Consider the following 16593-nt stretch of genomic DNA (forward strand, 5'->3'; position numbering starts at 1 on the left):
AGTTGGTAAACATATGACACATTTTATTCAAAAGCAAGGAAGTCCAAACCTTTATTTCCGTGTCTTATTTATTGACGTCTACGTTCTTGTAGGAGAGCCAGCACATTGTTATAGGAGCCCACCCCAACCCCCTTAGATGACCACAGCAGCAAGCACGGAAAACTCAACCCCTTGATTACACATCGAGGCAGTGAAATATAACTAGACCACATTTTGATGTTAGTTTGAAATCCAAAGACATTTGAACAGAGTTGTTCTGAAACGATACACAGTATAAAAACTCTTTTTTTTTACATCTGCAGTTGTGTTTTTAACAGACGTTGGGCTTCATTGAAGCAACTGTACTGTGCAAGGTATACAAGGTCACTTGAAAAACCACAATTTTGAAGTACAGAAAAAAAGATCACATTAAATGTGTTGAAATTGCAAACGAAGATGGAGAGTGGGGGCAGGCGGGAATTGCACATCTAGGGAACGTTTAATCCTGCAGTAAACAAGTCATCTCAGTTAAGTCAAGGCAGCTTTGATTCATCTTAATTCTGAGAAACAAAAATAAAAACGTACAGTGTTTAACCATTTCTAGTTGGATGACTTGGAGTGTTTGTCCCCTGAGTGGAGAGCTGACCCATATACAAAAAATAAACAGCATCTAAACCACGACATAGGCGGTACGACATATAAAATACGTTTGAATTTCCCTTCCTACAACAGGTTCAAAATGAGAACAAAGTACTTCTGCGAGCAGTGGTTATAGAACAGAAAAGTGTTGAACACCATGGGGACAACAAATGAAGCAATCTGCCGTCTCGAAATGCTTTCGACATCCACAGAAAATAATTTATACATTTCAGGACTTTAAAACTATTAATTTGCAATAAATGCAATGAAATGGTTGACCGGTACACGAATTCATACTTGTGTGTTGTGAGCCACATGGATTGCGAATAAACAAATCGGCTCAACGCAATGTAATCGAATAACTTTTGCTTAACATTATTTCACGGTATAGTGCACTTCAACTGTTGCATGCTTCTGAGCTAAAATGTTAAAATAAGCATTAAACGATGCAAAATTTTTGTTCTGTCTTGTGATCAAAACAAAAGCATGGCAAGGAGACTGCTGCTGAGTTCAAACTGCATCCTGACTCGAAATAAAGACCAAGTGAAAATTGGTAAAGGGTGAGGTTTCTTTCAAAGACTCACCCATCTGGTGTGAAAACCGTAGCTGTTTTTCAACAACAACAACAAAAAACAAAACAAGAACACATCTGGCATGAATGTCATCCTGAAAACCAAGAAAGTCTCTTAGCTTGCAGTCGTCAATGTGCAAAATCTCCAGCATGGTTTCTACTGAGAATGTTGTGACTCTTCAGTGCAAGTTGTCATGTTGTTTTTATGACCTTCAGCTTCGAGCCAAAGCTCCCACCCACACAGGGTCTCCTGGAGCCCTCATCACTGCTTAGAGACTCTAGCACAGGCCTGCTCTTCCTTGATGTCTCTGTGTTGAGCGGCACTGTCTGACCCCCCCACTGGTGCTACCTGATTCTCCCATCACTTTTAACAGGACCCAGTTCAGACTTGGGGTCCGGAGACAGGGAGCTCCAAGTTGTTTTGCTGCACGACACCAAAGCTGTGCAGGATGAATTCTGTGTGGTGCATAGGTCTCCAACAACCCAGAAGTTTGCCACGCTGCGGTCAACCCAAGCTTCGAGGGGAGGGCCCACCAAGAGGGCATTTCGTTGCGCCTCCAGCATGGCGGGCTCCTGGGGCGGCAGCTTCAGGATGGAGTTCAGTTGCTGGAAGTTCTGGTCCAGGTACAAATTTCCTGACGGACCAGCATGCAGCCAACTGTCCTCATCTGCAGGTAGGTAATCACATTTTACAAACAAAGATGAAAACCATTTTTTGCAGGTATTAAAATGTACAGAATTTGTCAGTTGCTGTCAAATCCAATGAGATGACCAAAACCCAGAACAATATTCATTTAGGAATGTAATGTTACATTTTTTCAGTTATGTACTGTATGATTAAAAAAAACAACAACATTCAATCTCACTTTTATAGTGTCCCTGAATGAACCTCGTGCACTCGCACAGCTGCAAGATAGCCTGACTCTTTTCATTTTGGAGAGCAAAATAGGAAACGCACCAGACGTACATTCTTTATATTAGCATGTCCAAAGAAGTCCCGCTGCTCCTCAATTTAAATATTACATTTAATTCACTATATATTGGAGCAGGCCCTGCATTGTGATTATTGCACACAACTATATTGCGATGACAATGCTCAAACATAATATCATGCAGCCCTGCAATTGATATTATCCATCAATTTTCTACGCTTATCCTGTTCAGTGTTGCGAGGAGATGCGAAGTGTCCCAGCTGACTGTGAGTAAAAGGCAGACAACACGATGTACTGGTTGCTAGTAGCAGGGCACATAAAGACAGACAAGGAGTCGCACTTGGAATGGAGCAATATACTCGTACCAGGTATCTGTATCTGTATCAGACCTTATTTCAAGGTATCAGGTACTTATGAAGGATGCCGAGACCTGCCACAGATACTTAAGGCAAAAAAATAATATACAAATATTGACAAGTTAGGTCCTCATTGCCAGCAGTTGGCACTGACACACAGGAAAATCGTCAAGTGCAGCAGACGAAAGGTATTTCAAGGCTATCCAACATAATTTAGGTATCAAAAGTACTCGTGGTATTGGTTCTGTGATTCAGTGAGTGCTCAAGAGTGAATACTCATATTGGTTTGGGTTTAAAAGAAAAAACAAAACAAAAAAAAAAACGGGGGAGGGACGGTGTTTCACACTGTCACTGAGTGGCACCAGCAAAATATTATATGCCACAAAACAATTACAATGTAATTTTTAGGGACTCTAATAACTAAGAAATGAAAGTTCCTTACCGATTTGACCATTAAAACAGGCCAAAAAAAGGGTGGATATTTCTATGTCTGGTACTGGGGGGTGCTAATGTAAGGAACATTCTGCCATCTTGTGGTTCTATTTTGAACTTCAAAAGCAGCTCCTCCAAAATCAAAGCTTGGATCTCAAGATATTGCATACTTTCATTTGTATTAAAATAGTGAAATGCTTACTAAAATGCATGGATATATAAAAATAAAAGCCTCACCTTTGCGCAGTGGCTGCTTATCTTTAAAGGTCAAAGGCATGACGAGAAAATGAATTTCTGCCACGCGCTCCCACTGTTTCAATACACGAACAGTCCAAATGCCAGGCCGAAGGGGGCGCTGCAGTGGCGGCTTGTACTGGGTGTATTCTGCATCCACATCAACGGTGATGTCGTAAGATGTTGCCACCACCTGGGCAGGGTCAATCCACACGATGGTGGCTGTGAGGTTGGGGCCGCGAGCCCACTTCTGAATTGCCAGCGGTTCATCCAAAGGACCGACGATGCCACCGAAGTTACGAAATATTCTCTCTTTTGGATCCCACTCTGTGCCGATCTGTTAGAGAGAACAATCAAGGGTTTCTATGATCAATATGCATATGGTTATAATTTATATTCAAGAGACCTCTCAATTTTTATTGTTTGTTTTGAAGTAATCAGCCTAACAACAAGATTACAGTGTTAAATACAAAGAACAAGCATCTCGTCAAAGTGTGCGCACCTCCAGGTGTTTAAGCCTTTCAAACTCCTTGAGATTCTTCTCAAGCACCATTGTAGCCTGGGGGACACCCCACATTTCTATTGATTCTTTGACCTTTGATCCCACAGCTTGAACTTCCTGACGTATCAAGTAGCCTTGAAAGCGGTCGTCATAGAAGTACAAGTGCACTGACGAAGGGTAGCCTATAGGTTCAAACCTGCATCGATGAAGAAAAATATACATCGCGTAAACCAGGTGTGATGGTCAAATTGGGGGAAAAAAATAACATGCATTCAAATCACTTTATTAAAAATGTTTCCTGACCTGCAGGCCTTGTTTCTGCCCTGAGATGTCGCAAGACTTTTCAAGCCCAGGCGAAACAAAGACGTGTGAGCAGTCAGTGCCACATCACTGAGTGAGCCCACGCCATCCATCTGCTCAAACTGGTTCTCCCAGTACGCCTTAATGGCAACAGTTCCTGGTGCATACTGGCCGTACAGGTGGGTGTCCAAGATGTCAATGGCTTCCTGGTTCACGGACGACTCAAACTTGCGTGCGAAGAACGTGGGCCGGGACAATTGCTGTGGTTTAAAAAAAAAAAACACAAAGAAAGCTGAAGCAAAGAGAAGGAACACAATTGGTAATACAGTATGGCCTTATAGCTCATGCTGAATCATTCACCTGAATGCGAATGAGGTCTTGGGGTTTGAAGTCATTGGGTGAGCAGCCACACCAATCCACAATGTGCTTGTACTGGCATTTACAGCCCAGTTTACGATTCCAGTTGGTCACACGAAGGTTGTTGTCCACCAGGCTGTCACACATGTGACTGTTTCCAAGCACAGTGTGGAAGAAAGACTGAAAACGGGAAAAAAGACAAACTTAGTAATAGAACAGCAATAGTCTAAGTATTTATTATTTGGAAAAGGTCTTGCAAAAGTTTAGTTTGAACTTACGTAATTATTTTTTTACATGATCGTTGACTAAATGTACTAAAGAGATTGGGATCAAGAACCATGGAAAAACAGTTTTCATTTCAGAAACTTCATGTATTACAGAATCTCAAAGCAAGGTTCTTGTACCTCTAGTGGTACACGAAAGAACCAGTGACAGGTGTGCAATACAGTTGTACTTAACTTTTTAGCACAAAACATTTCCCCATTTAATCTTTAAAAAGTATGTTATTAAACTTTGTAGTTACAATTCTTTCTTTTATGACTTATGTAAAAGACTACCCTACATTTTAATTGAATCAATATTTAAGTACTTTTTTCCCCCTATATTTAAACACAGTTTGAATGTTTAGCTCGGCATAATGTTACTGTGGCATACCATTATATTAAATACACTTTTTAGGAATAAAACCTGTGTTGTCTGTTCATTTCGGTGGTACTTGATGAAAAATGTTTAACAACTAATTCTACATTTAAACTATGTTTCTGATGGCCACGGGAGATCAACTGCCGGGAATGTAGTGCACCATGGGATTTTACCCATTTTATTTTCCATATTTTCAAAGTCATATTAAGTATTCACATCTATTTCCCCATTTCTGTGATGAGCTGTGGGAAGATGGAGATGCTGAGTCCAAGAGGCTTAAAGCTTCACCTTGTTTGGCACCCGGTCTACCAGGGATGCAAGTTTGTTCCCTCCTGGCCTGACTTTTCAATGTTGTCCCTCATGTTGATTCCCGTAACAAATGTTTAGACAAATTAAACCCCTTGCCAGGCATACAGGAGAATCACAATAATGTTTGCCCATTCCATCTTGGCACTTTTGTCTCACGACCATCAGGATTTCTCCACGGGGAGTCTGAAACAGGGCAGCTGCGGCAGCGGGGAACATCGTGTAAATGTAGCCTATAACAAGACTTTTGGGAATGAAACCATAGCAGCAGATGAGACACGTGAAGACGCATCTTTTTATGCTGTGCACACAGCACAGTGGTGGAGTGTGATATTATCTTGATGCGGAGCTCAGTGGAAACAGCACAATATCAGACTATGAAGGCGCACGTCAGGCCTACTCACCTCAGCAGGAAGCAGCGTATATGAATAGAACCGCTTTAGTCCCGACACCAGGTCATCCTGGGATTTGATGACATACTCCACAAAGCGGTGGGTGAGTGCAAACCAATCCGAGCCACCTGAGAGCTCCAGGCCATCTGGAATGTTGCGCTCTCCCAGCCGCCACATGTGATTGTCACACTCGTGGAACAGACGATCAAGGCCCTGCTTCTTGATAAACCTTGAACACAAAAACAATTGGCATGAAATGATTGATTGACGAAATATTTGTTCCAGTAAATGTTCATAGATGTCCCATAGATTTTTTTAATCATAGGGTGAAAAGAGTTCTGTTGTCCACAGATTGGTGCCATACGTAATTTTAACTGTTTAGAAGGTGGTTTACATTTAAGGAGATTACTTGAATTGCGTGACTGTGTTGTCATCAGCCTCTTACATATTATGAAGCTAGGAACAGAGGAACACTTATGATTACCTTCCTACTGATCAACAATTGAAGAACATGAGTGATCAGCAGCAGAAATGCTAATGCTAGTTATTCAATACTCAAGAAATCCCTGCTAAACCAGTGTCCCAGCATGACAACACAAATGCCGGTGTATTTTACTGGCCCTACTTTTTCTGTGCACATCGTCTTTAGCAATGGCAGAGGTAAATCTTTCCAAGGAATAATATTTTCATTTTGTCTGCTGAATTAATGTGGTAACTAATTAACACAAACTATAACTACTTCTACAAAGGCATCACACACACACACACACACACACACACACATATACACAAATTTTGATCAAAATGTTTTTTCCCCATATATATATATATTTTTTTTTTAATATATTTTTTAAATTTGTAGATTTAACTGATTAAAACTGTGATTTGTATTTTACAGCAAGAAGCCTCACCGGGCATTCTCTCTGCCGTGGGATTTGAGGAAGTTCTTGTCTCTGTGCTGTGATAGGAAGGCCACCAGTTCATCATTGGTTCTGTAGTGTGACAAAAATTGCAAGAGTATTTATTCAGCATTAGATGAAGAAAGAACCAAAAACAGAATTCCTTGAAATGTGGTGGTGATTACACTTAATGAAAAGAATAGCTTTGTCATGGACACTACATTGTATTTGTCAGCCCCATGGAGGACTTTCCAAAGCAATCTATTTTATGTGTGTTTTTGCTAAGTTTGTACTCCAAATGAAAAGTTTAATCACAATGATTGTGCAACACTCAAAATGTTATAAATAAGGAATACACGCGGGGAATCACTGCAATGCATCAGGAAAAATAAAAGGATTTAGCACACTCTAGGTTTTAAACAGACTTGGTATTTAGTTGGTTTTCATAGACGTGACAGTTATAGAGCTTTTGCATGTGACGTCACCATTTTCACGGCGCTATATTGCCGGTCAAAAAGAGCTCCTCGACAGTGTGGGTGGCATTGAACCGGAGAAAATTATACACAATGCCGGAGACCAGTCATGCTGTTGGTTGTTACAACGGACGAGACAGATATTCAAAGAGGTTATTCTATAGAATACCAACTGAAAAGACCAGAAAAGATCGATGGATTTTGGCAATTAAACATGATGGATGGTGCCCAACCAAATACACACGACTGTGTAGCAATGACTTCACTTCAGATAGGAATTATTCTTCTCAATCTCAAATTCCAAAGAAGTATTTATAATCCCAAATTGGCTCATTTGAGAACAATGCATATCTAAAAAAAAGGAAAAAAAAATGACGTAGTCGTCTCCAACGTATATGGAAGCGTGTTGCAGCCACACATTAAACTTCGGTAAACCTCTCCCCGACAGACTTTTTTTTTTTTTAATATGTATTGTTCTCAAATGAGTCCAATGCATATTTTAAAAAAAAGAAAATAAACCATCGGTTACACAGAGGTTTACCGAAGTTCAATGTGTGGCCGTAACACGCTTCCGTGTACGGGGGTTGAAGCCCATCCCAGCGGTTTATTTTCTTTTTTTTTTTAAATACACAATGGACTCATTTGAGAACAAGGCATATTTAAAAAAAAAAAAAAAAAAAAAAACGTGTCATGGAGAAGCTTACCCCATTCGTGGGCAGCGTCCCGTTTTTGCGACATCATGATTATATCCTTCATTATATCAAAATATTTAAGTGTTTTAATCAGAAGCCATAATTTGGTATCAGGAGAGGATAACTCATCGGTCAAAGTTAGCAGTTAGATTTTTGGGATGACATTATAAATTAGTAAAGTTATAATATAACTTAGTCATACACAAAAAAGAAGTGTTCGTTCCTTGATTGTGGCCTGTTAGAAGAATTTTATCTCAATAAGTCAAAAAATTGCCACCCTGCCCATGAATGGGTTAATGTGTGGCCGCAACACGCTTCGTGTACAGAGGAGCCGACTCACTGTCTTTTTTTTTCCCCAATCTTAGTTAATGAATGCGAGTTTGTGTAAAACCAGGGGTCATTTATTTAAATATTGGTATTTATATTAAAAAAATCTGAATGGGCCCATCACTATGTGGGATTTATTCTTGATTGAGAACAGATCCAGCAACAAAGTATTTATATGAGTCTCGACTTTTCTACGCTTTCAAACTCTTCCGTGTAAATCTCGACAACTTACTCACCAGATACACGTGTAGATTCAGTTGCCCAAGACCAGCGGAAGCTGGTTAATAGTCCAATTTCTTATCGGCGAAAACATCGACTTCGGCATTAAATATGGGTCCTCTATGCCAAGTGTCTCTCATTTTTTTCCACATACCTTCGTTTATTATCACCTTCTAAATGTTTAACGGTATCGGACAAAACTCTGGCCGTCATGCTATAAGACATATTTTCTCGTCGTCTCCAACCGACTTAGCATTGAAGAAAGCTCTGTTAGACCGGCAATATGGCCAGTCACGTGATTTGATGACGTAGGTGCATGAGCTCTTTATTGGGTCTAAATTGATTTCATAAATTTGGCTGACCAACCTTGTGGGGAAGTCTGTGCCACTGAGATTAATGAAAAAATCCCACTTCCAGTCCAACATGGAGAGGAGGTCATGCATGCTACGGAGGTATGCCTTCAGCAGGCTGGCACCACCCCAAATGGTCACCATTCTCCAGGGCGTCGGACGTACATTTGGGTACTGCTGGGCTATTTGCAGGACCTCCCGATGCATGTAGCCGGAGCGCTGGAAGGATTCAGAGCACAAGGTCAAAAGTGTGAATAAGGGTCTGTTTTTGTGGCAAGTACACAAAGCTAGAAAATGTTGATACAATTTGACACGGCCAAATGAAACATGAAATGAGAATGAAATGTTACAACATTAAATATAAATTATAAAGCTATGTCATGAATCTAGAAAGGTAGTACTAAACATTCCCTTGCCAAAGTAAGAGAAATCATCAGAATTCATAGGAACAATGTTCACTGTGTACTTGGGAAGAAACTGCTGAACACAAATTACACAGAAAAGGGGAACAATTAGAAGAGAATCATACAAAGACAGGGTTGTGACAGCGTGTATTGTACAACCACTACTATTGTCTTACACTTCTATGAGCCACAACTAAAAATAAATAATACAGGAGTTATATTGGCTGTTTTAACTACAGCTTTATGTTAAATTAAATTTAATTATCTTCCGGTGGGATAAGCAGTTTAAAGAATTGAATCATTTGGGGACATGACTTGATGAGCAAAACTAGACAGTCTACATGCACTAGGCAACTGTAGGTTGTTGCTGTAGGCAACCAACATGTTTCAGACCTACACCAGCAGCTTGTTTGCATTTGCATTTTCAATTTCAACAGCATGTGATGGTGCTGTTAACTAAATCCAGCTGCTAAGAATAACATCGCTTTACACTAATCCTCTCAACCATGCTGTTAAACCTGTAAATGTAAGCTATATAGTACCAGTGGAAAGGTAAACATTTTTGAGCTTTGTGCAGCCAACACCTAGCAAAGGCAACAACAAATAATACTGTACACTAGACCAGAGAAATTATTTTCCTTCTGTCTTGTAGCAATTGCGCTATAATTTGTATGCCAGGAAAGACTCCTCATCTCCTTACCTTGTCTACATGGATGTAGTAGTAGTGATCAGAGTGATATATTGCTTTAATGAGACGCTTGAGCTGCCGTACAGAGCGGCCGTGGACCATTAAGACAAAAACCACCCGGACGGGGTTTTCTACCTTGGCCAAGCTGTTCTCCAGCTCACCAACTGCCTGAACTGGACTTGATAAACCTAATGTAGGAAACACACGAAAAAAGGTTTGAGATTTGTGATGTTGAAACAAGATGCAGTATTTGTCCACAGTGTGGAGTGTTCTCACCAAGCTGGGGGCAGAACTGTGGAAGGGCAGCTGGCATGAGCTGCCCGGCCTGATGCATGCACACAATGTTGGCGATCTCCTGGCGACATTGCTGTGAACCGGCACGATGCAGGGCAGACCACGCATCCTTCCCTATGATGTCACATTTGGGCTCAAAATCACTGCTGGGAGCTTGGTGTGCCCCGTCCACGCTGCCTGGCTCCCCTGGTAGGGCAGCAGCAGGTATCCTGCCCGCCATTGGCCCATCAGCACCACCTCGCATGTCACTTAAATTACTGGACGGGTCATGGGGTGCTATACCGTCCAATCCAGTGCCCGTTTGCCCCTGCTCAAGAGGATTCTTCAGCTTGATGCGACTCTTTCCTTGTCTTCGGCTGGTCCCTTGTCTTAATGCACTGGTGGCTGTTCCCCCTGTCCTTTCCAACCTCCCGCTCCATCTGCCCCTGTTACTCCCATACACCGTGTTGTGTCTCTCTAAAATTGTGGCATCCCTCTTGTGGTCCTGGCTATTGTTGTCAGGCAGTTTAGACCGTCTTGTTTTTTTCTATGAGGAAAAACAAAGTGAATTAAAAGAGGTAAACTAAGATGGAAAATCTGTTCATTTCTTCAACATTTTTCAACAGGAGTGATTTTGATGATTCCAGTAAACAAAAAACTCCAAACATCGTACCAGAGCAAAAAGTTATCTTTAAGATTGGCGAAGCATTTATCTATTTATTTAGCTAATGTGTACAAACATTGTGAGAGCTATCGACAAGCAGTGAAAAATGTAACAAGCCCAATGAATGACTGCAAAAACCCCTGTGGCAAACATTGCTGTGGGAAAAGCATACGCTGGTGCTGTGTTCACACGCATTGCGCAAACGCATGGAAACAGCATGCAACCCTCAAAAATTTTAACACTTTGAAAATAATAGTTAGGGAGTGGCAGAATCCAGTAGACATACGAAATTATCTTAGTCGTAAGCAGTACGAATACATTTAGTCTTTAGAATGAGCAATCCAGTTTCATAATTTTATGATGTGTGTGACGCGGCGCGTCCTGGGACAAGGGGAGAGGTTTAATCAATCTGTGAATGGGTCGAAACTAATCTTAGAAATTCCACTGTACTTCAATTTCAAGCGTTGTACAGTGTGGAAGAAATCTGCTTTACTGTAGCACAAAAAATAGAAAACAGCTCTGGGTAAAATAAAAGTTAAAAAAAAAAAAACATTGGCACACCGACATGCAGCACAAAAATTCCTTCAAAATATGTGCTGTATGTGCTCTGAGAGGAGGAAGAACAGCAAACAAGTGGGCTGTGAGATTTGGGCTTCTGTCAGTTGATATAGTAGGACCCGATCTGCCTTGCCTCCCACAGCTGGTGGGCTTACTGCCAAAAGATGACAGAGCCAGGCAAAGGACCAGAGCTGTGTGGTGGTACAGCGAGCCAAATAATATACTAGTTTGCCAATTAAATCAGCTGCCAACAAATACAGCACACTCATATACAATGCCACTGTCTTTCTAAAATCTCTCGCAGTAGCAAGAAGTAGCATATAGAGTACGAACATTTCTGTCAAAAACAAATATCACATGAAATCACTGCCTAAAGAGTTTGTGATGTTTAAAATGACTGAACAATTCAAGAGTGGAACGGGAATTGTTTAAGAATATTTTACATTTCATTCTGTTGGCCAGACACGGTAAGTGGAAGCCTGAAAGCCTTGTTAGCGTTTGCCTTTTGACTAAAATAAATTGGTGACATACTTTCGAGCTCCCTGAGAAAATGTTCTCACACTTAAGACAAGCATCCTAATGTAGCGAATGTTTCAATTTTCCTTATCAGGGATTTGCACAGCTTTTAATTAACGTCATCTCAAAAAAAGTATTGATTCAAAGACAAGCAGGACGGCCTCTTTGCTTTCCAATTAACGAGGAGGGAAACCATATCAGCATTGCCATTCACTAAAGCAGGCAGCAGTACCAAGCGTTAAGTTCCAGCCAAGGCTGATAACGACCTCCGTATTTTCAGCTCGTGCCTTCTTATGTGGCCTGTCTTTAATATAACACATTGTGATGACTGTGTTATTATGCACTTAAAATTGACGGGCAAATTGGAGCATAATTCAATGATGAAAAAAGCAAGTTTATGCAAAGACAAAAAAGATGGGAACACTCCAGTTCAACACACCTGCATGATGGATGTACAGTGGGTGAATGGGGATTATCATAAATGCTTAAGCCTTCTTAAATTTAAGCATGAATTGCAGGGCTTAATTTTTCTGCATGTAATGTACTCTATATGGCTAAATCACATTTCTTGAGGTGAGGGAAAAAAAAGCCACAGCTAGAACTATCATGTGCATGAGCTTGAGTTCCCAGAAATCCATACTACCTACTGGGCATCACCAGTCACTCATTTGAAAAATGTACGGGTGTGGTCAGTAATGCCCGCAGATATAAAGTTGCGGGTGTGATTAGGGATGGAATCTCAAGACCTTAAAAATAACTTACTGAGTTGATAAACCTGAGTATGTATTTGTTACTTAATACCATAATCATAATTTATTGACAACGCATAGACTGAGACAGACATTTTAAAGAGGTCAAAAGACATTCAATTTCAAAACTAAAAATTCATATAATCAAATCATTTTATTTCATCAAGATGTATTGTTAGAATCTAGCGTAATTTACGGCAGTATCTATCGTCAACCCATTGATGAAAGCTAGCAGTAGATGATCTATATCTTCCTAAAGCTTGTAGAGGGGAAAAGTTTTCAACTTCAAGATAACGCGGTACCACAGGGGAAAATGACCGTTCGCATTTAGATATATGGACAGACTAGTCTAACGTTAGGATTTAGATCAAGTTAAAGTAAATCACAATCTCATACTTGTTATAGTTAGATACTGAAACATTACCTGTGTTATAGCCCAGAAATATTTTCAGTGAAACTGAATTTCCTTTGACATGGTTCATGAGGTTGATGACTTTCGACGTAAATGCGCTCACAGTACATGAAGAAACTCCAAACGTGCTATTGGCATAACTTCCAAATATGCTCGTATGGTTAACTTACATTTCCTGTTTCCAGGTGAATACTGATTGGTTAGGATCAGGCTTGTTTAGTTAATAACGTTTATGAAATAAACGTAAATTAATGTCAAGACTACACAAAATAAGCATTATCTATTTTTTTCTACTCGTAAAAATGTTATGTGCGTGATTTTTCATGCTCGACTGTGCAGATTTGCCCTCGTCAAATCACAGTGACTGATATTGGGTATATTTACAGTATATGTGATGGTAAATGAAAGCTCTTCGGCTGGCAACTGTGTCGGTCTTTGCTAAGTGGACAGCAGTATAAAACTGTCGCAAAGTATCATTCAAAACATCACTGGTGAAGTGTTCAGTTCATATTTGTCAGTTTATATGCCAAGAGGTTTCGCTGTGTTTTAATAAAAATTGTTGTAATCATCAAGTAAGGTAAATAATAACGTCACCCCTTACTGTTTCAAATTTGCTCATTTCAGTCCTCAGAGTAGCTCACGTTGACTTATCAGAAAATCTGACTGTTTGCCATGTTTGATCAACTAATCTAAAATGCTGTTGGGTGCTGAGCATTAATTTGGAACAATGTAATGATTTTTTTTTTGACAGGAACTACTTGAGACGTTTTAAAGGTCTACCGGTGGAATTGTCTAAGCCAAAAGAATTGAGTATTTACCAAGACGATGCTATAAACATTGTAGCTGTGCTTCTAAGAGCCTTACAAAACAAAAACAAAAAGTCTGGATAATCTATACTTTTGGGGATACTGGTAATTTTTGTTTTAGAAAATATAGCTGTTGTAACAGTCTTGAAAATAATTTTCGATACAAGAGTTTCCATACTTTTCCAGCTTGGAAATTTATTAAATCATATTCCATATGTGCATAGGAACTGTGGTATTCTAATAACAGCCATTTTGACTGGATATTCTCTTTACTGGCACATGTTTCAACTTGTATGCACATGATCAGAAAGCAGAAGGTGCACTGGTGGATAAAGAGAACTTCTACATTGCTGTCACAAAAACACAACGGTGAGCACATTAATGACTTTTCTTATCAAATACTTTGCTGCACCCACTAAAACTACAGAAAAATAATTGAGCTACTGTTATTTTCCACACGCTAGTTTGGGACACGTCAAAACCACGTAAATCCAATGAAAACAAAAATGGTGAAAAACCAAGGAAACACTTTAAGAGAGTAGTAATTGTACTGGTATGAGTGCAAATGTTTGGCCACTTTTTAGAAGCCATCCAAAGTTTCATTGTTCTGATGTATTTTGATGATGAGAGATTCTGATGAGTGATTTTGAGTGATGGTGACCTCGTTACTGTGTGACATAACAAAAATGGAGCAACAAAAGAACTATGTAGGTCTTTATCAAGGCTGCACAATTCAAAATGGCTAAGTCAACAAAAAAAATCCAACTCTTGCCATACTGGATGACTTAATTTACTGGAATAAAAAGTCATAGCTAATAAGACAATTGCTCAAATTATACAGACTGGATGAGAGCCACTTATACTATATGTTAGTAAACGTTTATTAAGAGGGTCACAGAATGAGTGTGGAACGAATCATTTCTGTGATAATGTTCTTTGATAAAATCAAAATAAACTTTCTATGTTCCAGTGCAACTTTCTTTTTCTTGGAAACCTCACCTCAACTACGAGGGATGGAATGAACAACAAACTTACGATACAAAACAAGTGTGGGTCTTCATGATTCCTATGAAACGGAGTTTTAAGTCGAATAGCTTCTCGAGCTGCACGACTTACAGACGTTTCAATACCCACTAATGCTGACAAACAAACCATCCCAAAAAGCTCACAACGAGGTCATCTTTGAAGAAATACAATAATTCCTCTGTGAGGACTCGGGTTTTGGAACAGGAAGGTCATAGGTCAAGTTGGTGGAGCGATAGTACTCTGCTTCATGAGTCCTTTCAGCACTGTTTGCACACCCTTGAAATCTGACATCTCTGCTTGCATGCCTGCAAATGTGTCATCACTGTGTGATATGCAAGAAAAAATATACAAAGAGTGAGTTTAATTTCCCCTTGAGGGATTATAAGGAGTATAAAAATCCACCCATCCATTCAAAACAAGGAGAATAAGAAAAATTCGAACCCCAAACTTCATAACTCTGAGGCGACCACTCCTCCAAAATACTAACAACGTGTAACATAAAACTATCACAACTAAACCAATGTTTTGTAGATAAGGTCAACACGTGCAACGCATGTGATATATGACAATAGTATATATTGGCCCACATGTTAATGCCAGTATGTATGATTGAACTCTTAAGTACGTCAGTCTTAGAGCAGGACTGATGAAGAAATGAAGTTACTCATGCCTGGCTCCGTTAGCCAACAGAGTGTGTAACGAGTCTTTTTCTTTTAACGTAAGAGTAATGTTTAAGTCGATTATCGGCAAACCAAGCACTAGCTATCTGGTGACAGACAAGCCCGGTGAAGCTTCTTCCTTTCTTACATCGGGGAGCTGTACCATATCTCAAGTGACACCGAGCTAAGCTAGCGGTTAGCGGCTACTGACGTACAAATAAGCCAAACACAAATCGGCGTCATACCGCCGAAATGAACGAGTGAACCGTTTCTCACCTCCGTCTCGCCCTCTTCCAGACTTTTCAGGCTCCACACGACGAGACCTTGAATGAGGAGGATAGTTAATGCGGCGGCAATGGCAAGTTTGTACCGTCGGAGGAGCTTCTGGACTCTCGCGCTGGCCACCATTTTTTCTTCGACTGTAAATTGAAACCGCGCATGGATGTGCGTGGAAGACGCATTCGGAGCTGCGCGCACACGCGCACAAGCGCTTCTGTTGGGCGGCTGTCCTCGCCTTGATGACGTCGGCTCGTTCGGAAATCCCCCCATGTCCTTAATTACAACACCTTCACAAAATTTACATTTCTATAATAAAGTAAACCCTCGGTCAGAGCAGACCATTCTATGAAATAGAGGTGGAAAAAGTTTTCACACTCTCTGCACTCAGGGGCCTACAGGTACTTCAGTTTAAAACAAAAACACTGGTAAAAGTCTCAATTTTGACACTGCTCCTACAAAAATCCATCCATTTTCTTTGCCGCTTATCCTCACGAGGGGCGTGGGGAATGGGCCTATCCCAGCTGTCAGCAGGCAGGAGGCAGGGGACCGAACTGGTTGCCGGCCAAGCACGGCACATGGAGACAAACAACAGTCACATTCACAATCCCACCTAGGGGCAATTTAGAGTGTCCAATTAATGTTGCAAGTTTTTTGGGATGTGGGAGGAATCCGGAGTGCACGGAAGAAACACATGCAGGCACGGGGAAAACATGCAAACTCCACACAGGCGGCGCCAGGCTCAAATCCGGTTCCTCAGAACTGTGAGTCCATCGCTTTACCAATTGATCCCGCCCACTTCAGTACCTTTCTGTAATTCTTCCAATCTCTCCGTATCTTTGTCGCAACCTGCTGATGACACTGACATTCAAATCTCAGTGGCCATTAATTCCCTACAAGAAGCCTCACGATGGCATAGAAAAGAACTGCTGTGTTTTGTTGTCATCTTGCTGTCAAAAA

The 16593-nt window shown here is 40.5% G+C and overlaps 1 protein-coding gene across 2 annotated transcripts; it reads right to left on the reverse strand.

Moving 5' to 3' along the window:
- Positions 1-1235: 1235 nt before the first annotated feature.
- On the reverse strand, positions 1236-15889 carry xylt2 (xylosyltransferase II). 2 transcript variants are annotated; one of them, XM_061846928.1, is made up of 11 exons: positions 15634-15889; positions 9971-10514; positions 9830-9882; positions 8619-8821; positions 6554-6634; positions 5655-5871; positions 4306-4482; positions 3949-4205; positions 3646-3841; positions 3147-3480; positions 1236-1857 (listed from the first exon to the last, which is right to left on the reverse strand). In XM_061846928.1, the coding sequence occupies exons 1-11, from the start codon at positions 15763-15765 to the stop codon at positions 1535-1537; spliced, it is 2517 nt and encodes an 838-aa protein (XP_061702912.1). In that variant the 5' UTR covers positions 15766-15889; the 3' UTR covers positions 1236-1534. The 2 variants fall into 2 exon arrangements, with proteins under 2 accessions (XP_061702912.1, XP_061702911.1); XM_061846927.1 differs by having other exon boundaries at positions 9707-9882; positions 15634-15888.
- Between the last annotated feature and the right edge of the window lie 704 nt (positions 15890-16593).

The sequence above is a fragment of the Syngnathoides biaculeatus genome, chromosome 16 (genome assembly GCF_019802595.1).
Source record: "Syngnathoides biaculeatus isolate LvHL_M chromosome 16, ASM1980259v1, whole genome shotgun sequence".
Lineage (NCBI taxonomy): Eukaryota > Metazoa > Chordata > Actinopteri > Syngnathiformes > Syngnathidae > Syngnathoides > Syngnathoides biaculeatus.

Coding starts and splice junctions, on each gene's coding strand:
- xylt2 (XM_061846927.1), bottom strand. CDS start 15,765: ATGGTGGCCAGCGCGAGAGTCCAGAAGCTCCTCCGACGGTACAAACTT. Junction 9,883..9,970: donor ACAGTTCTGCCCCCAGCTTG/GTGAGAACACTC, acceptor TTCCTACATTAG/GTTTATCAAGTCCAGTTCAG. Junction 4,483..5,654: donor ATACGCTGCTTCCTGCTGAG/GTGAGTAGGCCT, acceptor TCCCGTTTTCAG/TCTTTCTTCCACACTGTGCT.